This window comes from Eumetopias jubatus, unplaced genomic scaffold (assembly GCF_037043125.1).
Source record: "Eumetopias jubatus isolate StellerSeaLion01/CBP00866 unplaced genomic scaffold, mEumJub1_p1.0 scaffold_9, whole genome shotgun sequence".
Classification (NCBI taxonomy): domain Eukaryota; kingdom Metazoa; phylum Chordata; class Mammalia; order Carnivora; family Otariidae; genus Eumetopias; species Eumetopias jubatus.
This window is the reverse complement of record NW_028274815.1, coordinates 23,483,755-23,508,582: the sequence shown is the minus strand read 5'-3', so window position 1 is coordinate 23,508,582 and position 24,828 is coordinate 23,483,755. Positions and strand designations below refer to the sequence as shown.

Sequence of the window (24,828 nt, the reverse complement as noted above, 5' to 3'; positions counted from 1 at the left end):
CCTGCGTCTCAGCTGCCTCCTTACTGCACTGAGGACATGACTTGCTGATCTCATAGGATTGCTTTGATGACCAAATTGGATCATGGTCGTAAAAATAGCATTGAAAACTCCAAAGTGCCTTGCACATGTGAGACACTGCCATATTATTACTACCAGCATTATGCTCCGAAGTTCTCTTATAAGCATGAAGAAGGAGCCTATAGATTGGAGTGGACAGCAGTGGGCAGGCTTCTCAGAAACTTCACATTTCTCCCCTTTCCCTCTGGGACATTCTGTAAGGCAATCTTATGGCCTCAGAAGTGTTGCCAGAGGGCGCCTGGGTGGCTCAGTTGGTTAAGCAACTGCCTTCGGCTCAGGTCATGATCCTGGAGTCCCAGGATCGAGTCCCGCATCGGGCTCCCTGCTCAGCGGGGAGTCTGCTTCTCCCTCTGACCCTCCCTCCTCTCATGCTCTCTCTCTCTCTCATTCTCTCTCTCAAATAAATAAATAAAACCTTAAAAAAAAAAAAAAGAAGTGTTGCCAGAAAGTGGTCATCTGGGCGGATCAGAGCCCCGTTTCTTGGAACTTTGGAGCAGAGCTTTAGCTACAATTGTGGAGTCTGCTGCTTTCCATGCAGGTGCAAAGAGAGAAAATATGCGAGGGTCTGAGCTACTCCTAAAGCATAATCCAAAGGGAAAAGAGCACCCACGCGGGTAGGTTCAGAAGATTATTTTGAGTTGAAATGACATTTTTTTTTTTTTTGCAATTGTTAAAAAAAGCATTGGGAGGTGTTCAAAACCTCTACTATCTGAGACAATTCAGTTCGCTCCTGAAAAAGATTTCCCCTTGCACACCTGATTGAGAAAGTGACTGCAAAACCAAACCATTGCCACGCTCTGGGATGGACAGAACCAGGCCTGAGGGGCAGGGGAATGCAGAAGTCAGGGGTACAGGCCGTGGAACTAACTAGTACAGTTACCCTACCCCACTTGGGGCCCAAGCGTCCTTACGGTCAGAGAATCCCCCAGCGCAGCCACGACTTGGATATCTGCCGGTCTCAGGGTGTGCACTGGAAAGACAAGCCAACACACTTGAGTCAGGGGGAAGGAACCTGTAGTCAGAGTCTAGTGCTTCCGACTTGAAGGAAGACCAGAGGCACAACCTGTGTGTGTGTTTGGGCCATGGAGGCAGAGGTTATATGATGGGTTTCCCCATAGAAGACCCAACAAACAAATCCTGGGCCTGTGCGGAGAGAGGTGCTGAGGGAGAAGACAGGGAAGGGATGGATGGATGGACGGTAGGGAGGGCGGAGGGGAATCTGCCACGTCAGCCCCAGTGGGGGTGGGGGGAGGCCAGCTGTGACCCAAGGGTAAGGGCCCCCTGGGCGTGGACCATCTGAGATGAGCTACAGGGTCTGAGGCTCAGCCCATCTAAAGCTGCATTCTGGATTTCCACCAAGAATCTGAGAAATAGTCAGGTCGGGCCTTGCCCATCCCAAATCTCTTTTGAAGACTCCAAGGAACTTCTTGGCTCCACCGCAAGCAGCAGTGACCACAAAGCCTGGGGCCACAGGGCACCCCGAAAAGTTGGCTCGCTCTTGGGACTCCCTGGGCACCACACCCCCAGCTCTGGCCCTCAGGGAGGTCACACCACTGGGCTGGGCCATTAAGGGGGGAGCTTCTGGGGGTCCCCGAATAACAGGCTGAATTGAGAGCGTAGCAAACAGTTCCTGGTCTGGCCACCTTGGGTCCTATAGGGTAAAGACATCACTGCAGGGCAGAGGGGGACAAAGCGGGGACCTGTCCCAGGCAACCACCCAGACAGGAAGCAAACACCAGCCCTAACAGTGTCATTTAGTTACATATGCCAAGTCTTGTCAGAGCACTCATTGGCCTCTGAGTCCTTGTGGAGGGGCCCTGGGTTCTGGTGTATCATAAGGGGCTTACCTGAGGTGGGTGTCGAGGCAGAAGGGGCTCTGTCCCTGCATGGCAGCTGGCTCCCATGACTCTAAAGGCATAGAATGAATCATAGAATCTTAGGGGTGAAAGGGACCAGAGAGGCTGGTTGGGCATCAGACTCACTTGGAGAGTTTTATAAAACACAGCTCCTGGGTTCCACCCTGGGGAGGGACCTGGAAGGGCACCTGTAGAAGGCTCCCTAGGTGATCCCAGGCTGGGATCTGCTAACCTAGTTCAGACCCCGTTCCCCCCCCAGCGCCCCCCCCAAATCCGGTGCGAGAATCAGAGCATCAGCACAACGACCCCACTCCACCCCTGGCCACCACCTCTGCTTCTGCAGCAGCTTTACAAGAGGAAAACTCTCTTCACCCGGGTCTTTGAAGAGGTTTGACTGGGTGGTCCCACCTGGGCTGTTATCAGTGTGGCTTATTCTGCCCACCGCCCCGTCTGAATGTGTAGTTGGGTGGACCTTACAGAAGAGCGTTAATCCCCCTTGGCTGCCCAGCAGGACCCTTACCCACGTCCCCCACCCCACTGTGGGGCCAGTCCCGGCTCAGGGCCTGCCCACCGTGCTGACCGGAGGGCCACAGGAAGAAACAAGCTCATACCTGCACTCTGTTCTTGTAGGTGCTCAGAAACGGCCAGAACTGTGAGAAGAGGGTGGTGAGCAACTCCAGCAAATTCTGCTGGCTTCCTGCACAACACTGTTGGCCTCCCCTACCCACATTCCCAAGCCCCTCCCTGCCAGGCTGACTGCTGTGGGCTCCCTCCCAGGATGCACTGGGCCTTCTCTGCAACCCGAACTCCTAGGAACAATTAGAATAAACCCTGCAGTGGCTCCCAGGAGAGCAAGTCTGCGCTCCGCCTCCCACCCAACTGGCTGGGGTAGCTGCATCTCCTCTCCTTCCTGCCCCTGCCCACCCCCAGCAGAGCACCACCTTCTGCTTGTTCCCTACTCCCTAGACCCCTTGCCACCCCAGGCCAGGCAAGAAAGTCAGGTGCCTTGAGGTCCTGCTCCATGTATGCGCCAGCTCAGAGGTTCCCAGTCTAGACCTGAGACTCCTCTGGGGATATGGAGGAATTTGTAGAGATGAGGGAACAGCTGCAGAGGTCCAAGTATCTCCCTGACCATTTGTGAGTGAACATGGGGGTCTGGTTCTGCTTTGCCTTCCCAGTTAATGTCTGCTTTTCTAGCTCCAGCTTTCATTTGACCAGCCCTCCCCGCCCCCCACCATCGCCCTAGCAGATATTCCAGGTCTCAGTCCCTCGCTCTTTCTATCCTGCCATGGAGGCCGTGGCTACGTACAAACAGGGTATCCTTCTGCCCCATCCTGGCCTTGACATTCTCTATTGCCCCCTAGTCTCCAAGAGAGCTGGATGGTGCTGCCATTTTCCTCTTCCCAGCTGTGTGCAGTCCAGGAGCTTGCTGGGGCTCCCTGGGACGTGGAGAGACAAAGGGACACTAGGGACCCCTGGCCACAGGGGGCTGTCACCCCTTACGGTCCAACCAGATGGGGCTCTGTGGATGATCACCTGGAGTCTGGGCTGTGGGTGGGAACTGGGAATGAAACGAGCTGAGAAACCTGAGATGCTAAAATCCTGGAAAAGATGCCTCAGATAAATAGACCTGTTTACAAGGACGCGCTTCGCACACTACCTGGTTCGGACAGGTGATATTAATCTTGTATTCAAAACGGTGCTGTGTTGTCTTCTGGCCAACAGGTTCCAGCTAAAGCAAGGAGTGGAAAGAGGTGGTAAGAATGCAAAGGTCAAGCTGTAGGTCAGGGCTGGGGAACGGAGAGAGGGCCACAGGCAATGGGGTCTGTCATCACTGTGGGGCGGGGGATCATACAGCCTGAGTGATGGGCCTCTGAACTCCTTCAGAAGCTCTCCAGAGTCTTTCTCCTGCAGAGGGAGAATAGGTTTCCCTACCGCGGTCCTCTTACCATGTTGTTCCAGAGGGCGCTGGCCGCATGAGCGTGAGCTTTGCTGCTGAAGTGGAAACAGTCAGGAGCAAAAAAAGAGCTGTCGGGCAGCCCCTCCTGGTCACGGGGCATAAAGGAGGGGCCGTGTTAGAGGGGCGTCCAATACACAAATGACAGTCAGAACCGCCTGGGCTCTGTGTGGCTCCCCTTATATCCATGATGCTTGCTTTCCTTACCGATGTCCTTGGCATGTCCACTTTTTCCAAGAATGGCTGCACGACCACTGTAAAATCCTCTCTTGTGTCATACCGACCATTCTCAACCAGCTGGTGGGTCCCCTCCTACAGGAGGCGAAGGGGGCAGGGGTCAGGGGGCTCCCCATATCTGCTCGGGCTTTGTGCTGCCTCTTTCTCTGCCATAGAATTAAACAGAGTCTGTCCCTGGAGTGAAATCAATCTGTAACAAAATCTCAACTGATCAGGAACCAGCTAGTTACTTTTTATTTTTATTTTTTTTATTTTTATTTATTTTAAAGATTTTATTTGTTTATTCATGAGAGACGGGGGGGGGGAGAGAGAGAGAGAGAGAGAGAGAGAGAGAGAGAGGCAGAGGGAGAAGCAGGCTCCCAAGGAGCAGGAAGCCCGATGTGGGACTCGATCCCAGGACCCTGGGATCATGACCTGAGCCGAAGGCAGACGCTTAACCATCTGTGCCACCCAGGCGCCCCCAGCTAGTTACTCTTTAGATCAGCCTTCACCTCAACCCCAACCTCTGCTTGCAATTGCATATATTTGACCTAGGCTGTGGGGGAAAAAAAGGAAAGGCAAGGAAAAACCCAAAACCATCAGCTTGATCTCCTTTGAAAGCTTCTGATTAAAGACTGGGGCAGGGGGTGGGGGAGGGATAGGGTATGAATTCAATTTAATGACTTTTTTGGATAATCCTTACATTTATTTCTGTCCTACATTTGTTCAGAAAATCAAAGGCAGATCAGCAATGACATTTAATGCCCATTTATATCATTTGCGCATGGGGTGTGGGGGGGGGCATGCACACTTCTTTGAGACTCTCAGGTCTGTCCAGGAGGGTAACAGAGCTGTTACTCTCATAGCTCCCACTTGGGCTCAGTTCCAGGAGGACCAGTTATCCCAATTCTGGCTGCAGGGTCTGCCAGCCTCTGCCATTTCACTGCTTACCAGATTTCTACCATTTGGGGCCAGGACCCTGGCTGGAGAAGGAAGTCAGGAAGTCAGTGGGGTCATTACAAAAGGCACCACATGTACTTTTCCCAGGGTCAGCCAGAGAGAGAGTGCAGAGGCCACTAAGTTGCTGTGTGACTTTCGGCAAAATGCTTTCCCTCTCTGGACCTCTCTTTCCTCATCTGTAAATGCAGGATGTTTGGCCAGGTCCAGACCATCCCTTAGATCCCTTCTAATGCTACTGGTTACTCTGTGGATCAGCCACAATGGCTCACAGTGGAACCGTGTACCTCTTGAGAAGGGAAAGAAACAGCGTCTAGAATGCCTGGCACACAGTGGTCAATAATAGCAATGATCGCCTCCACGGAGAGCCATGGGAGCCAGAGCTTTTGCAGAAAGTAGGGAGAGGATTCTGACAGCAGGTATGATGGTCTCCTGTGGCTGACCATGAACTCCTGGATCCCAGTGGTGACCAACATTAGACCTGGGAAGAACATCTAAACCCACTTCCTATGTTTGGAAAAACTCCACTGTATTAAGAGCAGCCTGCCTCCCAGTGTATAAGGTGAGAGAGACAAATGCGGGCTTTCCCAATGACCCTCACCCTCGGGCTTAGGCACATGCCTGGGGGCCCTGCAGAGCTAGTGCTGGAAAGATGGACAGTACAGAATCCATTCTGCTGGGGTGGCAGCTGCGTCCAGGTCCGAGAAGCAGCAGTGACCCCACTGAACGAGTTCTTTGGCCTGATTTTGATCCTTATGGCCTGGCCCCTAGAATTTCATGATGCCGTGATCTGTGGCGGCCCCGCCTCTGATCCTAGCTTTTTAACTCTTCCAGACAGTCTCCTTAAATAAATACAACTGGTTAAATTAACCAGCATCATGTACATTTTTGTTGCTTGCCCCCAAGAACCTCTTCTACCCGGAACAAGTTTGCTCTCATGGCCGTAACCTTGGCTGCCTTCCTTCTCCTGGTCTAGGCCATGGGCTCCCTCACCAGAAGCAGAGGTGCCTGCCCACAGCAGAAGGAAGTGCAGCTGGGGAGTTGCCCAGAGGATGACAGAGGCTTGTTCCCCTGAGCCCTGATACCCCTGACGGGTGTGGTGGCCTCAAAGCAGGGAAGTGGTTCTGCTCCAAGGAGTCCATGCATTTGAAGGACGGATCCATCCTGATAACTGTTTGCAGCCTACTCTAGAAGAGCTGGAAGGCTACCATTGTCCTCTTGAGTGACTGGATGTTTATTTTGGGGGAAACTCAAGATTGTCAAGGGAGGCTCAGCTGCCCTGGTCAAAGATTGGTTGGAAAAAGGCCTAAAGTGAATAACCCACTGGATGTCTAGAGATCATCGGCTGAGTCTCGGACTCTCGGGAGAGGAGAGCAGAGGAAACGCATGTTATCTCACTGAATCCTCTAGACTCTCTTAGGTGGAAAGGGTTTCCCAGCCAGGAGTCAGAAACTCACATAACTCTCCATGGACAAATGGAAACATTTTGTGTGTCAGGCCAGGAACTGAGATTTGGTGAAGTGTGTTCAGTGACTTGGCCCTATGGCTTGATGCAAATAAACCAAATCACAGTCCCTGCGGCCTTTCAAGGTGTCTTTAAATCTGCAAACTGGTCAGTGGTAACCTCACACCCTCACACTAGACAGCTGGGGTCAAGAAAACGTAAGCGCGACTTCATTTTCTAACCCGAGCAATCAGACCACTCAGCAGTTCCTATGCGGTCTTAGAACCCTTTCCCGGCTTACCTGATATTGCTTATTCACTTTGATGAGGGAGGCAAGTTCTGTTGAGTTATCATCAAACTTCAGGACACAGGGGCAGAGTTTGCTGTGGACCAAACCAAAGAGATGCCTCATCCCACCAAAATCACCATCTAAATGCATGACACTGACTTGAGATTCAGAACCTATTTGACTTGAAGGTGTTGGAAGTCGGTGGTAAGGGAGGCCCTGGCTGGCTAACCTGTCCACTGCGCCAGATGGAGCTGGGGAAAGTGCCCCAGAGCCGCATTTTCACATGAACATGAAACAGTTACTTCTAACATCTGCAGGAGTGATTTATGGAGCTGAGTTACCTTAAGACTGTCTGAGGACAGACCGTGCAGCAGAGATAAGGCACACCTACTTTAAAATAACAACAGCAACAACAACACTCATCATAAGGGCTCACACATCCGAATGCTCACCGTGCCAAGAGCTTTATGGGTATTAACCCACTTAATCCTCTTCGCAATTCAAGAAGTTGTATCATCATCCCCATTTTATACATGAGAAAACTGAGCTCAGCGTGGTTAAGTACTTGCTCAAGGTCACACGGAGACTACGTGTGGGAGCCAGGACTTGAACTCAAATCTGTCTGGTCTGAACCTGAGCTCCTAATCCCTGGTTAAACTGCTTCTGTCCAGTCTGCACCTCTGCTCTGGTTGGTCATCTTGCCCTATCTGGGCTTTTTTTTTTTTCCGGGGGGGGAGGAGATGATAGTGTAGATGGCTCAGAGTAGACTCGCGCCTCCAAGGAAAGCACAACCACGGAGACAGAAAAAGAGAGATGCAGCAGGACAAGGTGACCCAAGTCTGTCTCACCTGACAGTCAGTGGCTTGGCCGTTTCAGAGCTGAGAAGGGACCTGGCAGATGCCTTCTCTGAACTGTTAACTGTAATTGTCTAAAAACCCTGCAGTGATGGGCAGCAAGAGGTTTTTGGGTAAGGTGCTCTGAAATGAATACACTGAACCCCCTGTGTGGCCCAGTGACTGGAGAAAGTGGGAGCCAGGGGATGAGTCAGCAGCTGAAAATACAGCACGCCTGACACCAGCCGCGTTAATAGGCAGGCGTCACTCGGCAGCCATCCTCCTGCTCACGGTGTCCTCAGGCCTTCCCCGGGGGACCTGTGCGGTCTGGGCCCCCAGGTGAGGTCTGGCATGCATCTTCAGGGTAGCAGCCAAGGAACCCCTTCATTTCCAAGAGCAGATCTGGCCCCTGTGAATTATTCATTCCCTCCTTCAGCAAACAGCCACTATGCTGTGCTAGTAGTGACTCACGCCGAGGGCAGGGCTGTGGGGGAGGCACATGAGTCATCACCACGTGCTGTGCTCAGCGCTGTTGTCGGGGCCTGTCAAGGGCTACAGAGCTGGGGAGGAAGCTGGGGGCGGGGGGGGAGGCACAGCCATCAGGACCTGGGCTACGGGTCCAGATGCGGCTTTGCAAGAGGGAATGCTGACAGAAATGCTCATGCTCAGATTAGAAGGATGTCTTAATCCTGAAGGTCATGGAGATGTGTAATAGAGAGGGAGCCATCTTTGTTTGGCCCTGGAGATAGGGGATGAAGGCCTTTCTAGGGCCTTCCCAGGGCCAGCTCTCTCTGTGCTCGGGGAAGACAGTTCCTTGATCATCCTCTCCTCCAGCAAGTGACTGTAGCCTTAGAGTTGTGAGTGCCCAGCCTAGGACAGCCACACCAGATAGAGAGGCTCCCTCTGTCCTGGAGATGGGCCTCAAGGATGGAGAAGCTCTGGATACACCTGGTGGTGGCCTGTGAGCCCGGCCCACACAGACCCACTCCATTTCTCACGCTTTGCCCCTCCCTCCTGGGAGGACTGCGTTGCCAGGACAACCAGGAGCATGGTCGGGTTGTGACACAGACTCTGAGGGTAACTGAGGCCCGCCCATCAGGCCTCGTCAGGTTAGAAAATGGGGTGGTCTTAGCGCTCCTCACACATCTGCCCTTGGACTTTCTAATGAAGCAGAGTTGCTTTCTGCTAAGGGTCCCCTGGCGCTTTAGGGAACAGGAGCAGAAACTTCCTTCTCACCTGAGGATCAGCCTTGGGCAGCGGACTTCCTTCTCCTGGTACAGCTCCCTCAGGTTGATGATCTCCAGAACCTTTACCAGGTTCACAAATGCCCGAGGAACCTGAGCAAAGGTGAGACCAGACCCCAGGAGGATTGAAGCTGGTGGCCCCAGTCTCTCATCTGGGTCTGGGGCCAGCACCTCCTGCTGGATACCAGGTCTGTGGTCTTTCACGTCCCGGTCTACTTCCTTCATCCCTCCCTGCCCTGCCTCCCCCCGCCCCCCATTGACCCCTGCGTTCAGGCTTCTGGGACCAGGACAACAGCATGGTCAGCACTGGCTTCCAAGGAACGGCAGGTAGGAAGTCAGAGCCCTCCCCAGGCCAGGTCTGAGGCCCAAGAAGGACTGTTGGTTGAGCTGCCAAGAGGCCACCCAGTCCAGCCTACACACCTCAGCATGGAGGATGTCCAGAGCCTTCCTGATGTTGTCCGTGAAGTTCTGGGGAGAATAGCGGACCTGCGGGAAGAGGGAAGGTCTAACACCATCCACCACTCAACCTCTCTGCAGACCAGGCCCACCCGTGTCTTGGGTCCCCTCCTTCTTGTATGTTAGCCAGAATGGGCGACATTGGAACATAAGTTTGCCTTTGGGGTCCCCAGCGTCCAGACCAACCCCACCATCCTTAGGCTGGTCATGGTTGTGACCTCCAGGGAAACCTCTTTTTTCTGCATGGAATTATGGAAAGCTCTGGATCTGCTTCACATTAACTAGATGCAGGGACTTAGCTAAAGCATATTACATCTTTGGGCTCCTCTAGAATGGGGTGTTGGAGCACGGGACCTCTAAGATCTCCTGCAGTTTGAATATTCTCTGGTCCTATGGCCCGAGCTCTTCTGCCTTAGAGCCTCAAGGACCTGGGGACCTGTTTCCCCATCAAATCACTTGAGGAGATAATCGTAGGGGAAGAGGGTCCTGTAAATCTCCTCCGTCAAGCATAAACACATTTTAATTGTTATTTCTTCTGACCTCCATACTTGGTGGCTTTTATTTTATTTTATTTTTTAAGTGGAACCCTTTCTCTAGCTGAAATCTCACCAAGAGCCCTGCTCTACCAAATGAATCAAACCTAGCATAGAGGACATTAGGAGAAGGAAGGGAAAAATGAAGGGGGGAATCAGAGGGGGAGATGAACCATGAGAGACTATGGACTCCAGAAAACAAACTGAGGGTTCTAGAGGGGAGGGGGTGGGGGGATGGGTTAGCCTGGTGATGGGTATTAAGGAGGGCACGTTCTGCGTGGAGCACTGGGTGTTATGCGCAAACAATGAATCATGGAACACTACATCAAAAACTAATGACGTACTGTATGGTGACTAACATAACAATAAAAAAATTATAAAAAAACAAACAAACTAACGTTCAAGAAGTGGAGCCGGGGCCATGGTCCAACTTCCCTGCCTGCTTCACTAACAGCCCCAGGCCCACTGTGAGCCTGTCATATCACAACCTGAAAACCCCAGACCCTGGTGATTTTGATGCTGTGACGGGTCTGGGGGGCAGGGCTGCTCCTCGGGGCAGAAGCTCCCAAGGCTCAGCAAGACTCCCCACTTCCTAAATATTGCTCTGCTGATCCTCTTTCTGCCTGACAAATGTCATTTTCCAGCCCTAGTTGGAAGGTGTCCTGCTCTGTGTACACCCCTGAGCCCTGCCCCCCAACCCCACAAAACACAAATTCTCATGGCCATTCTTACTTTGGAGCCACAACGTTGTCCTTACCATGTTATGGTGAATTGTCTGTACCTCCCTCCCTGACTGTGAGTTCTTTGAGGACAGAGCTGCGAAGCTTAGCACCTGGTACAGTGCCTGGCATATAATACGTGCCCAGCAAATGATACTAGACATTAAACACATTCTGTTTATTGGAAAACACTATAAACAAAATTAAATGGGAAACAATAAATAGGCAACATATTTGATAAAGGATTAGTATACTTAATATACGGGTTTTTAGAAATCAATAAGAGAAAGATAAATACCTTAACGGAAAAGAGCCAATAGCCATCATATAGAATTTATCAGGAGGAATTTAAATGAGGATTAAACAAGCAAAATAAATGTTTATTCCTCCCAATTAATCAAATAAATGCAAATTTTGAAAACAAGATAAATTTTTTCATTTATTAGATTAGCAGCTATTAAAACAAATAACATACATTGACAGATGGAGCGTGAGGAAGTAGACATAACTGATACCAACATTCTGGAAGCAATTTGGCAATCTGTATCCAAAGCACTGAAAATGTGCAGAGTCCCCTCCCCCACCCCAGAATAAGATGGTTGGATAAATACATGTTAAGTTAATATAGCAACATGTTAACAACTGTAAAACCTAGGCGGTGGGTGTATGGGCATTTCCTACATAATTCTTTCCATTTCTCAGTATGTTTGGAAATTTTTGTGATAAAACAGTAGCGGAAATGTACATATCTTCTTGCCTAAACATCTTACTACTTAGAATATATATCAGGAAACAATTATGGATGCACATAAAGATGGATGTTTCTCCTGGTGTTATTTATTTATTTATTTATTTTAATTTTATGTTTTTATTTCTGGTGTTATTTATAACAGGCATAATTAGAAGCAATATAAGCTAAATATACAATAATTGGCAGCAGCTAAGTAAAGGGTGGCCAGTATGGCTTATGGGCTAGTTATACAGTCATTAAGAATTATCTTATGGAAAACTACTGACATAGGATCATCTTCCCAATGGATTGCTACTGAAAAAAAGCAGATCACCAAACAATATTTCCAGAATGATGCTATTTTTAGCAAATAATAATTTCTCCATTTTCATAGAAAAATGCCAGAGAGACACTTAACAAAATGTTAGCAATGGCACTTCTGGATGTTGTAATTACAGAAAATATTTTTTCTTTGTGCTTTGATGTGTTTCCAGTGTATATTGCTTATACAAATATTTTTAAAAGCCTATTATTTTTAAAGTCAGCTGAATTGAATGTAGAAGAGGTACAGGCACGCCTGACCTAGGCTGAAAAGGTGGAAGTTACAAGAAGACCGATTTGGGCTTAACACAAACCACTACCAAAAAATTGATACTTGCTTATAATACTAATTAGGGCAAATTAAAAAGCTGCCCATCACTGGGAATATTCAATAGCTAGGTTCTAGGGAAGGCATTCCTGCCGCAGGTGGGAGTGTGGTCAATAGGGTTTGTGTGGTTTCTTCCAGATTAGAGATTCTGGGGTTCCAGGAAGAAGCACCACACCCACAGGGCAGCAGCCTGGCTCTTGGGGTTCCCATCAAGAACCCCGTCGGAATGACTTGGCTCTGAACCATGCCTAAATGCTTGCATTAGGAAATCAACTTTCCCATTCAAAATAGAGATGGTAAGGCAATTCAATGCTGGAAAAAGGAGCTGACCTATAATGATCTATATGAAGATACACCTGATTTTTCTAGATCCTTGGAATGTTATCTTGGTTTCTAGAATGCTATGATCAGACTGTCTTGTTATGAAACCTAATCAAGATCAATTTCATAACCAGTTTTGTTGCATCTTTCCCTGGAGGTGAATGCACTTTTGGTCTCAGGGTTAATTCCAGGCTACAAGCCCCAAGTCCCAATCCTGCTTCACTTGCTCTAGCCACCTGGTATGGAAATCCCTCCCTGGGGGAGTCTTGAGTTAAGGGCCTGGAGACTCACCGGGTCACTGCAGAAATCACAGAGATCATTGCCTCCTATGAACAGGGTTATTATCTTCCAATCTTCCTGAAAATTTATCTTCTGAAATGAATAGGAAACAAACAAGTAAGTGCCTTGCTCCAGAGTCAAGTCAAGAAGATAAAGTGCTGAACACTGGCAGGGATGGGTCCTCACATACCAGAGGTTTAATGGACATTACTATTTTCTGTTCTGTAGTTTTGGGGTCCTGAGGTTATAGGTCACCAGTTGTAGGTGCAAGATCACTTGTGGGTTTTTTTTTTAAAGATTTTATTTATTTATTTGAGAGAGAGAGAATGAAAGATAGAGAGCACGAGAGGGAAGAGGGTCAGAGGGAGAAGCAGACTCCCCACCGAGCAGGGAGCCCGATGCAGGACTCGATCCCGGGACTCCAGGATCATGACCTGAGCTGAAGGCAGTTGCTTAACCAACTGAGCCACCCAGGCGCCCCATCACTTGTGGTTTTTAAAGGTGGATTCTCTGGACTTCCATGTGGTCCCTGACCCTGACCCTCTCTGTCTCCATGGATTTCTCTGGCTCACTCCCTCTTCCAGGAAATGTTAGCTCAAGGGGTCCCAGGTGGCTCTTCCCCCAGAATTACCGTATCATTCTTCATCAGGTCCACCAGCCTCCTGGCCTGAACAGGTAAACCCCTGCGGGCACACACGAGCAGAAGTCATGTGAGGAGCAGGGACCGTGAAGCTGGGGCAGGGAGGGGACTTTGCAGAGACAGCAGGAATCAAACATGCAGCAGGATAGTTGGACTGAAGGCCATGATCCTGTCCCAGAGCACCTTCCCCATTCAGTCTCCTCTGGAGGTGGAGGGCTGGGGGGAGTTGTGACCATGCTTTGGGAAGGGCAGAGCATTCCACATATGAGCGGGTGACTTAGTGGCATGTTTCTCTTCCAAGCCGGGCTCATTCAGGGCAAAGAGAAGGCTGCATGTACATTTCATGTCACGCATGGCTTGGTATGAATCTGATTCTGTGGGTGCTGTGAGCTTTGCCTCCACGGTACCCTCACCCTCAAGGTGACATGGTTGAGTCACATACACCTGGGTTTGACATTTAGTCGCCTCCTGCTAACTGTGGGTATGTAACTTAAGTTCGCAGTCCCAAAAGACTGCAAATGTGGAGATAAACCCCCGTATCTTCAGGGTCCTGAGAAGGAGTACATGAGATGAGCAAAGCAGCCTCATGGAGTAGGAGCCCCTCTTGGAGCCAGGCAGCACGGGGCTGAATCCTGGTCCCACCACTGACCAGCCGGGAGAAATTGACAAAGCGCTTAACCTTGCAAACCCTCAGTTTGGTCCTGTGTAAGACGGGCATGGGAAGCATACCATCTTCATAGAGTTGTCGGATGGATTAAATAAAGGACTTAGAGCAGCATGGGGTAAGCATCCATATTAGAAATGATCCACTGAATTACGTCTCCTACCACCACCACCACCATCCCCGGTCTCTGGCACCATCCCCGCAGGAAACAGTGGTTGTCATGTATGAACTATTAACCCAGCTGGCCTGGTCTTAGTCACAGGGGACTAGGTAGGTGTCAGATATCCTGGGAGGGGACTTGGGGTAAGCCATATAACCAACTTGCGTCTTGGTTTCCTCATCAGTAGAAGCCATCAGGGCACCTGCACTGAGGACCGGTGTTTGATGATCACTTGACCTCTCTGTGCCTCACCTTAAGAAAACCTGGATGTCTGACCTGCTAACAGGGACTGCACAGAACACGGGGCTAGTAAACGTGAAGGTACCTGCTACGTTGGACACTGCTGTTATGATGGGTTATTACCGGACCTGGGCAAGGGCCTGCTGGGCACAAGGACAACAGGCCACGTGGTCGAGGTGACACATTTGTTCAGGTCACTTTGCCTCTTTGTGCTACAGTTTCTTCATCTGTAATATGGGAGTAGTAATCGCTAACTCCTCCCTATGACTCAGGATGTGCTCGGACAGAAGGATTACTTGCACAAAAAGGCCCCATGGCCTTGAGGAAAGCAGGGGAGAAATCCAGGGTCATATGAATCATGAACTTTGTGTTCTCCACCAAGGTTTCCTTCTTGGATGCCTCCCTGATCTAATCATGCTTACAAATACCTCTCTGGATACCACGAACTGACATATGCTTGGAAAAAACCAAAATTATGGTAATATTAATGCCAAAATTTTTAGGCAGTCAATTGGTAGCCTTTCACCCTTCTCCCACCAAAAGGAAAACATAGCCACAGAATTTATTATAAAACGGATTAGGTTTTACAAAATCTCTGATTTGGATGATTCCTGTCCTGAATAAATGAGTAAGCATATACTTGGCGTCAGAGTAAACTGTGACTAGTTCCTCGGGTGGGGTTGGGGATGGGCTAGTAGGTTTCTGTGTCCCACAGTGAGGGACACCCCAGGAGAGCTCACCCAGTCCAATCTTTGACCCCCCAGACCTCTCCCTCGAACCAAGCCCCCAGCCATCAGCCATACACCCAAGTCCAGGCCAAGCCCCTGACTGGGTCCCCAGAGGATCTGTGTGGTCACCCTCAAGGCTCCCCTGCTCACTCGGCTCGGTCTCCTGCTACAGCCTGATTTAGGAAGGCTCCAGGACCGTTTTCTTTCCCGGTACCAACAGAGAAGCCCCTCAGGAAAGGGTTGAATTCCCGGAGGATGTCTGGAAGTACAAAGAAGAGACACGCTTAGTAACTATCCCAAAAAAGCTTCAAATTCCTTTGATAAGTTCCAGTGCATGTCAGAGACAAGGAACCCTCACCCTTAAGGCTCTTAACCTTACTGTTCTCTCAGCATGGAAAGAAAGTGTCCAGCAGGCTGATGCTTAACCACATGGGCAACACACAAAGGTGGATTACTTAAATTACTGCTGAATATACATGAGTCTGGGTTTGGTGCTTCTCTCACGCATTTTTCTTTTCTTTTTTTTAAGATTTTTTATTTATTTATTTGAGAGAGAGAGAGCAAGCACACAAGAGCAAAAGCAGGGGGAGTGGCAGAGAGAAAGGGAGAAGCAGGCTCCCCACTGAACACGGAGTCTGACTTGGGGCTCGATCCCAGGACCTGAACTGGTGGACTGAACCACCCAGGCACCCCTGTTTTTGTTTTCTAAGTATATAATAGTTTTTTGAAATATCCTTCACATACCATAAAATTCACAATTTAAAGTGCAGTTCACTAGCTCTTAGTATGTTCACAGCTTTGTGCAACCAACACCATAATCAAATTTAGAACATTTTCATCACCCCAAAAAGAAACCCTGTGCCCAGGAGCAGTCCCTCCCCCTTCCTTCCAACCCTGTGGTGACCACTAATCTACCTTCTCTCTATATAGGCTTGCTTATTCTAGACATTTCCTATATAAATGGAATCATACAACGTGTCTTCTGTGGCTGGATTCTTTCACTTAAAATAATGTTTTCAGTGTTCATCCATGTTATAGCATAGATCTGCACTTCATACCTTTCACTGCCAAATAATACCCCGTTGTGTGGATATACCACATTTACCCATTCATCAGTTGAAGGATTTGAATTATTCCCACTTTTTTGGCTATTATGAATAGTGCTGCTGTGAACACTTTTGTACTAGCTTCTGCATGAATTTCTCTTGGATATATATCTAGGGTGGAAATGTTAGACCATATGGTAACTTTGTTTAACCTTTTGAAAAACTTACAAACCTTTTTCCAAAGGAGCTGCGCCAATTTACCTTCCCATAGGAGCATTATGAGGGTTTTAATGTCTGCACGTCCTCACCAACTTTTATCTTTTTTAAAATAACCATTCTAGTGGATGTGAGATGGTACCTCATTATGGTTTGGTTTGCATTGATGGTTACTAATGTTGAGCATCTTTTCATGTGCTCGCTGGTCACTTGCATACCTTCTTTGGAGAAATGTCTATTCAGATTCTTTGCCCATTTTTAATTGGCCCAAATTGAATGGTCTTATTATTGAGTTATAAGAGTTCTTTGTACTCTCTAGACACAAGTTTCTTACCAGATATGATTTTCAAACATTTTCTTTCACTCTTTGGGTGTTCTTTTTATTTTCTTGATGGTATCCTTTGAAGCTCAAAGTGTCTAATTTTGTCCAGTCTATTTTTTCCTTTTGTCACTTGTGCTTTTGGCGTTATATCTAAGAAGGCTTTGTTTAGCCTAAGGTCATAAAGATTTGCTCCTATATTTTCTTCCAAGGGTGAATTTTAGCTCTTACATTTAAGCTTATGATCCATTTTGAGTTAATTTTGTATATGGTATGAGTAGGATTCCAACTTCATCCTTTTGCATATGGCTATATAATTATCCCAGCATCATTTATTGAAAAGACTATTGTTTCCCCATTAGTCTTGGCACTCATGTTGAAAATGAGTTAACCATTAAGTATGAGGGTTTATTTATGGACTTACAAATTCTATTCCATTGATCTATATGGCTATCCTTATGACAGTACCACATTGTCTTGATTATTGGAGCTTTATAAGTTTTGAAATTGGGGAGTGTGAATCCACTGAATTTATTGTTTTTCAAGATTATCTTGCCTATTCTGGGTCTCTCGAATTTCCATATGAATTTTAGAGTCAGCTTGTCAATTTCTGCAAAGAAGCCAGCTGGAATTTTGATAAAGATTATACTGAATCTGTAGATTAATTTGGGGGATGTTGCCATTATATCAATATTAAATCTTATCCATGAACATGGGATGGCTTTCCATTTATTTAGGTCCAATTAAACTTCTTTCAGCAATGTTTTATAATCTTAAAAGCATAAAAGATGCACTGTGTTAAATTTAATCCTAAGTATTTTTTGATGTTATTGTAAATGGAATGTTTTCTTTTAATTTCATTTTTAGGCTGTTAATTGCTAGTGTATGGAAATACAATTAATTTTTGCATATTGATGTTGTACCCTGCAATCTTGCTGAACTCATTTATTAGTTCTAATAATTTGTAGTGGATTCCTTCGGGTCTTATTTATAACACCTGCAAATACAGATAACTTTACTCCATTTCTAATCTTGATGTCTTCTCTTTCATTTTCTTGCTTAACTGTCCTGACTAGAACCTTCAGCATAATGTTGAATAAAATTGGCAAGAATATACCACTTGATCTCAGAAGGAAAACATCTTGCCTTTCCTCATTAAGTATGATGTTAACTGTGGGCTTTTGCAGATGCCCTTTATCAGACTGAGGAAATCTCCTTCTATTCTTAGTGTGTAGAATATTTTTATCATGAGAGGGTATTAGTTTTTGTAAAATACTTTTTCTCATCTATTGAGATGATCGTGTAGTTTTTGTCCTTTATGCTTTTGATATAGTGTATTATGTTGATTTTTTTTATTTGAAACTAACCTACAGTCCGAGGATAAATCCCATTTGGTCATGGGGCATAATCCTTTTATATGTTGCTGTGCTTGGCATGGTAGTATTTTGTTGAGGATTTCTGCATATATATTCAAAAGAGATACTGGTCTGTGGTTTTCTTTCCTTGTGATATCTTTGTCTTATTTTTGTTATTAAGATAATACCAGTCTCATCGAATGAATTGGGTAGTAGTCCCTCCCCTTCCATTTTTGGAAGGAGTTTGTGAAGAATTGCTGTAAATTCTTCTTTCGGTGTTTGACAGAATTCACTAGTGAAACCAGAAAAGCCTGGGCTTTCTTTGGTGGTAAGTTTTAAAGTTCAATTGCTTTGTTACAAACCTATTCAGATTTTCTATTTTGTCTTGAATCAGTTTCAGTAATTTGTGTCTTCCTAGGAATTTTACCATTTTCTCTAAGTTATCTCATTTATTGGCGTACAATTGTTCAAAATATACTCATAATCCTTTTTATTTCTGTAGCAATGTCTCCTCTTTTGTTCCTGATTTTGAGGCTCTCTTCCTCTCATCCCCCTTGATCAGTCTGGGTAAAGGCTTGCCATTTGGTTGATCTTTTCAATCTCATGCACTCTAATGCCTTTACCACACTGGATCTACACTTGACTTTTCACTTTTCCATCTCCCCAGCTTGGCTGAGAACTCCTGAGAGCAGGGTCCCGTATACACCCCAGACTCTCACATATGCTCAACAAATGCTTATGGACTGAATGAAGGATGACTCAAGGTTGAGGAAGGCTGGGAGATTTGCTACAAGTCATGGGGTTACTGAGAATGAATTCCAGGCCAGAACTCTACTCTCTCAGCTCCAATACAGGGCACTTTCCCCTGTTTCACGATCAGCTAGGATGTGGGAAAGGAACGGGCTAGGTACCAGCCAGTACTCTCAGGCCTCAGGCCATCCAGCAGAGTGCTCTCTAGAACCAAGCCCTGCAACGGGACCTATACAACACATATGCACTGAAAACTCCTTCCTTGTGGCTTTGGGGTCACTGTGCCCAATGGGTAGAAATTACTCCGATTTCTACTCAATAGAAGGAAGAGCTGTGAAATCACTAGAGCCATCTGCAAATAGAAACGATTGTCTTCGGTTCCCCATTACTGGAGGAATCCAGCACAGACCAGCTAGCTATGCATCAGGAATGTCATAGTAAGGCACTACACATTGTTTAGAGTGAAAACTTGCTGGCGCATGTGGTTATCTGTGCCAGGAATGTGCCATCCGCTTTCTTTACCTGTTGAATTCTAGTTCTTAAAACCCCTTTTCAGAAGGCAGGGTTAACCACCTTCTTATCTATTTTCCCCTAAACTTTGTTCATAGCTATAATTGTTGGTACATGCATCCGTCTTTAGGGAGACATCCCCCAAAGAGACTGTGATGATGGCATGAGGGCAGGGATCTTGCTTCACGCTATTTCCCAAGCATCCAGAACTGGAGTCTTTGCTGGGTTAAATTGAAGAGGGAGTCAAACTGAGCTTCTGTTCTGGTTCTCATAAGTTTTTTAAACATATTTTCATGTAGTTATTTCCCTGGGGATTATCCAGCCCCTACAGTCAAACTGTCTTCACAGCTCTAGTAAGGAAGAGTCTGAACAGGCAAAGATCCATTGCTGGGCCAAGTGTGTCAGGGGAGTCCACCTGGGGGTGGGGGGTGGCACTGTCTCAGTGCTTTGTGAATCACTGCAGTGAAAGGTCTTGAGCTTTTTCCAGCCATCTTATCCACAATAATAGTGCAGGAATCGGCGGGCCCCGCAAGGTGTTGTAGATGCTGCACCAGCTTTCAGCCCAGTCAGTCACACTCACAAAAGCAACCCAAACCACCTCCCCTAGCAATAAAGACAGGGAGGACTTGTGCCACAGGACTATACCTACTTACATTCAATGGGATTTGTAAATAGCAAAACAGATAACCCTGTGTGAAGCCCAATCAGTCCTGCCCACGTGGAGATTAAACCATCTCTATCATCAAAGTCTTGGAGCCTTAAACCTCAAATAACTTCTTAGCTTCTAAAGATATATTACAAAGGGATCATTACAAAAAAAGTAAATGAAAATGGGACCAATTAAGTTCTTGGGCAAAATTATTAGCTAGAAGATGTGAAGGGAAGATAATTTAACGGTAACATTTCGTGCATGCGTGCTTTAAGAACATGCACCGTGATATGTATGCACTAAGAAGAAGAAAAAGACATGTAAGAAGACCATTCAGAGAATGGGGCTCCGGCTTAAAAAAATAATTCCCAGCAGGCCCCTGGTGAAGTAAATTAAGGGATATTTAAGGGGCCCCAAACCCCACTGTGTTTGCATAGCCTGCACAAAGTAACTTCAGCTCTCACGGCGGTAAAAGCAGCGTCTCCTAAAGCCACACACAGGAGTTCAACGTCTTTGTATGCAGTGGCCCTAATGCAGCCCAAACCCAGATCAACGCCTCCCAGAAAGGGGCTCTGCTCAGAATGACAGGCAAAGCGGAGATGGGTGCCCTTTTCTTCTTTCTGGATTCATTTCCTGACACTGACTTGCACTAAGATTTGGTCTGAGCTCTCTTCTCCTCTCTGACTCTCTTCTTTCCTTGGACAAATACAATTTCTCCTAAAAAAAACACCATCTCTCCGAGACTTTCCGGACGCTCACCAAGCAGAGCAGGGCCAGCGCCTCGGGGACGCAGCGCCCCCTGGCGAACGCGGCCGAGTCGCGCCGCCCGGTTCCCTGCCGAGCCCGCGGCCGCCACCAGGAGGCGCTGCAGAGCCGCGCAGAGCCCGCCCGCCGGCCCGGAGCCCGAGGGAGCGCGTACTCACTTGGGAGGGTGGTGACGCTGCTGAGGTTGTGATCGCCTCCGCCACTGTGGTGCGGGAACAGAAAAGAAAAGGGAGGTTGAGAATGCCAGCGACGCCAGAAAAGCTCAGACGCTACCAAGACAGGCCTTTCTCCTTCTGGGAGACACCCCGGGGCCTTGGAGCTTGCCAGGTCCTTATTATTGCAGTAGAAAACCAAACCAGAACTCAGCAACTCCTCTGCCTTGTCCCCACCAACCGGAACAAACAGCCAAGAAACGATTTCCAGGGCACGGCAGACTTTGTTGATTTGTAACCTTGAGCGTTGGCATTGGGGCAGGGGAACCAAGTGGGCCCCTTTGCCCCTCTTTTAAAGGGAAATTGACCCTTCCCTGGATGCCGAGCCCAGGCGTGCCCCACCAGCCACTGCCGCTGGGCATGGCTGTTATCGAAAACAGAGTGGGGAGCTTTGCCCTCATAGCTCTCTTCCTATTCGGCTCGCGAAAGCCTGCTGTTAAAGGGTGTCTTCTAGAGTGCAACCCATCTTCCAAGCTGCTCCTAAAATTCCAAGGAAATCAGAGTTGGATGGGTTTCTAAGCATGAAAATACGCAACATTCCAGAGTTTATTGGATTCCCTGCTTTTCCATATCCCCTCATTCTCTGCCAAGTATGTCTGGGAACATTTCAAAGGGTCTCAAAATGTTTGGGGTTTATTTCTGTGCAGTGTCACGAGGGAGGATGCCAGGGATTCAACACTGAGGTTCAGTCTGGGGCCAGAGATGCCAGATTCCGGGCTGAGGAAACAGCAAACCTGCCCTCTCACGCTTGGCAGGAGCTAGGTGTTCAAAGCACGAGTCCAGCTCCCTGCAGCCTGTGGCAGCCTGGATTTGATTACAGCCGAGCAGGAGCAAGACGGCATGAGGCAGTCACGATGGGGGAATGCGCCAGATTAGGGGTCAGGAACAAATAATCTGCTCTACTTTTTGCTCTTTTACCATCTGTGACCTCAGACAGGTTACTTGCCCTCTCCGAGCCTCGCTGTCTCATCTGTAAAATGAAGGCCCTTTAATAAGGATGCCAGCTACCATTTTGGTCCACTTTGTGTCAGGCACTGTGCTGGATGCTTAAACTCTCTCTAATCCTCATGACAGTGCTCAGGCCGTATTAGTATCCCAGCATCGAAGGTAAGGAGACATGCTCAGAGAGGTTAAGTAACTTGCTCAGGGTCGCACAGAGCTGGGCAGCTAGGATTGAGGCACAACTCTGGTTTCAAAGGCCACTGCTTCCTTCTGAGCTTCTACCCCAGAGGGAGAAATGCAAGCTAGGGAAGATTTTCAACCCAAACATTTATGTAGTTTCTCCCCCAAACTCCTCCTGCTCAGGTCTCAGTTCCTGAACTGGGGAATGTAGTGGTTTGGGGAAGCTTTGCATTCCTTCCTCAGAGTAAACCAGAAGTGTCTCATTGAAAACCACTAACCCGGTGGCTCATCTGTCTGCTCGAAGAATGGTTTTCTGTGATGCTCAGGGGTCCTCCCCGCCCTGCAATGAAGGGGTCATTCAGGGTCTTGTCACATCTTCACTCACCTCCAGGACAGGCCTCGGTACTGAGTCAAGACATCCAAGATGTTCCCAGGCTTGGATCCGGCCCCATTACCTGCCTGATAGAGAATATCAAGGGGTGACTCTCCCTGCCTGCTGGCCAGAAAGTCCCTGTCTTGGGTCTGGCTGGGAACGCCTGGGCACTCTCTAGAATCTAGAGTCGAGACAGCCCCTGGTCTTGATGTGTGTCCTGCCTTGGCAGAAAGGAGTGAGAGCTCCTGCTGGGAGTCCTGGCGTTGTCCACAGCTTGGCCTCACCCTAAGAAACCCTGCCCAGACCCAGACCAGGTGACACCAGGCTAGCAAAACTGCTCTGGAAATTAGACGGCGTGTCCGTTTTTCCAAAAGACACATTTCAGGGTCCCATTCACCTCATTTTTAAAAAAGTTGTGAAACACAAGCTTATCACAGTCCTTTTATATCAATGTATCTCATGTACACACAATTTAAAAAGTAGTAAGAAAGTAAAATGCCATGTCCCTACCCCTCAGTTGAAGAGAGGGCACGGTCTTTTTAAAATCGCAATCGGGGGCGCCTGGGTGGCTCAGCTGGTTAAGCGACTGCCTTCGGCTCAGGTCATGATCCTGGAGTCCCGGGATCGAGTCCTGCATCGGGCTCCCTGCTCAGCGGGGGGTCTGCTTCTCCCTCTGACCCTCTTCCCTCTCATGCCTTCTCTTTCTCTCTCTCTCATTCTCTCTCTCAAATAAATAAATAAATAAATAAAATCCTCAAAAAAAATGCAATCGGGACACAGTCTGCAGGTGCATGTCCCTTGCCTAAAGCGTGTTATTTCTAAGCAGGGCCATTACAAAGGTCATGCTGAAGACTGGCCTCGCAGACAGCTTGGGGGGAGGCTGGCCTCCATGAGAGGACCTCCCCCCACCATGGGGGTGACCCCTGCTCAATTCCTCTGCCACTGGCCATGTATGTCACACTCCAAATGCTGCCTCCCAGAAACTCCTGAAAGGCTGTGCAGATCCTCGATGAGTCCTTCTCCTGTGAGAACTTCAAGGAGACCAGGAGTTGTGGGGGAAGCAATACTGGGCCACACCCAGCAGGAAGTGGTTGGGATAAGCAGTGCTAAGGACCAGGCTGCCGGTCCTTCCAGAAAGTTACGAGCAGTAGGTTGTTAGGGGTGAAGAGTCACTGAGGGGTCATGGGGGACGCAGCTCCAGTATAGGGAAAGGATTCTGGACTTGGAGTCAGGCTGGTGCAAGTCCAGCATCTGTGAGTTATGCAGTTATGGGCATTCAGTTCACCTGCCCAGCTTCACCTCCTTTATGCGTTAAGTTTAAGGAGAGACGCAGTTCATAGGATTGCATGGACGATGCCAAATGAGATCAAATTCTAAGAGGCCACAGATGTGAAAGGTGTCTGCTGGCCTTTGGGGAAGGCTCTGCTGGAGGCCCTGAATTCTACTGACCCGGAGAACAGCAGCTGGATATGTCTGGAATGAGCCACTACTGAACAGAAGCTCGTGTCTCTGAGCCTCTGGGACACTCCACCCAGTCTCTCTAGGACCTGAGTTTGTTTTTCATGGAGAGCGTTTGGCAGGCCTGAGGGGTCACCATGGAGTGGCTACAGAGGTGGACTGGGATCCTTGTGAGTACTTCCCTCTCTTCTACTCAACCCTCTACCCACCCACCCCCACCGCATTAGCACCTGCTCCTGGCTCATCCTCTATTCACTCTCCTTTAAGTTCCTCCATGACAAGCACCAGGTCTTTGAGGGAGCCCCACACTGTGGGACTTAGTCCAATCCACCCACCCCTGCCAGGCTGTGGGATCTGTCACAGCTGCTCCCTCTGAGCCCTCCCTCCCCCATTTGCTACTTGCTCCTTCATTCCAGCATTGGGAGAGAAATACGAGGTTAGGATGGAAGTGGGAAAATGTGATGGACCAGGAACGCTGGGTCCAGGACCGGCGGGCCAGAGAGGGGCCAGAGATGGCCACGGTTGAGAGTGCCCCTCTCTGGGTTCCCCCGTGAATCAAGATCACCTTCCACGGTGGGGGTAACTCACCGTGAGAGAGTCACCCAGGGCTCCGATTACTTTGATGTCAGCGGGCTTCAGCCTGTGAACTGAGAATGCACACCCAAGTTAATGGCGGACAGGGGTTCTTATCTCCTCTGAAAATGAATGAAGACCTTCCAGGGAAATGGAGAGAAAGTCCAATTGTAATAGCAGTTCAGCTCGGACAGAAATATTAAGAACCCATCCTTGTCACAAGGCTCCATGGTAGGATGTGGAGCCTGCCCTTGCCTCCTTGGGGTGCCTGCACACAGGTTCCGGAGCTGGACAGTGGACCCCTCTTCCAAAGTAGGGTCTGGGGCCTTTGGTGAAATCTGATGCTACAAGGTGAGCAGTTACCGTAGGGGCCTGAAGCAGCCCCTGGCAGTGTGGCCTGGGAGTAAGGCAGGAATTGTGGGAGAGATGCAACCTATTGATCTGGATTTACCTATTCTGGATATTTCATATAAACGGAATTATACAT

The 24,828-nt window shown here is 48.3% G+C and overlaps 1 protein-coding gene across 6 annotated transcripts in view; it reads right to left on the bottom strand.

The window, feature by feature from the left end:
* The window catches only part of PLB1 (phospholipase B1), a 125,822-nt gene that overhangs the window by 42,506 nt on the left and 58,488 nt on the right, over positions 1 to 24,828 (bottom strand). For all 6 annotated transcript variants that reach the window (XR_015768917.1, XM_088026380.1, XM_088026379.1 and 3 more), the window contains exons 18-32: positions 24,357 to 24,415; positions 22,323 to 22,396; positions 20,762 to 20,805; positions 15,144 to 15,252; positions 13,193 to 13,244; positions 12,574 to 12,654; positions 9,295 to 9,360; positions 8,867 to 8,967; positions 6,810 to 6,891; positions 4,099 to 4,203; positions 3,884 to 3,979; positions 3,595 to 3,666; positions 2,546 to 2,584; positions 1,926 to 1,986; positions 990 to 1,048 (exon numbers count right to left, since the gene is read on the bottom strand). Coding sequence is in view for 5 of the 6 variants with exons in the window: in XM_088026380.1 (XP_087882506.1) it covers positions 990 to 1,048; positions 1,926 to 1,986; positions 2,546 to 2,584; positions 3,595 to 3,666; positions 3,884 to 3,979; positions 4,099 to 4,203; positions 6,810 to 6,891; positions 8,867 to 8,967; positions 9,295 to 9,360; positions 12,574 to 12,654; positions 13,193 to 13,244; positions 15,144 to 15,252; positions 20,762 to 20,805; positions 22,323 to 22,396; positions 24,357 to 24,415 (1,100 nt within the window). In the remaining variant the exon portion in view is untranslated. The remainder of the gene's footprint in view (positions 1 to 989; positions 1,049 to 1,925; positions 1,987 to 2,545; positions 2,585 to 3,594; positions 3,667 to 3,883; positions 3,980 to 4,098; positions 4,204 to 6,809; positions 6,892 to 8,866; positions 8,968 to 9,294; positions 9,361 to 12,573; positions 12,655 to 13,192; positions 13,245 to 15,143; positions 15,253 to 20,761; positions 20,806 to 22,322; positions 22,397 to 24,356; positions 24,416 to 24,828) is intronic.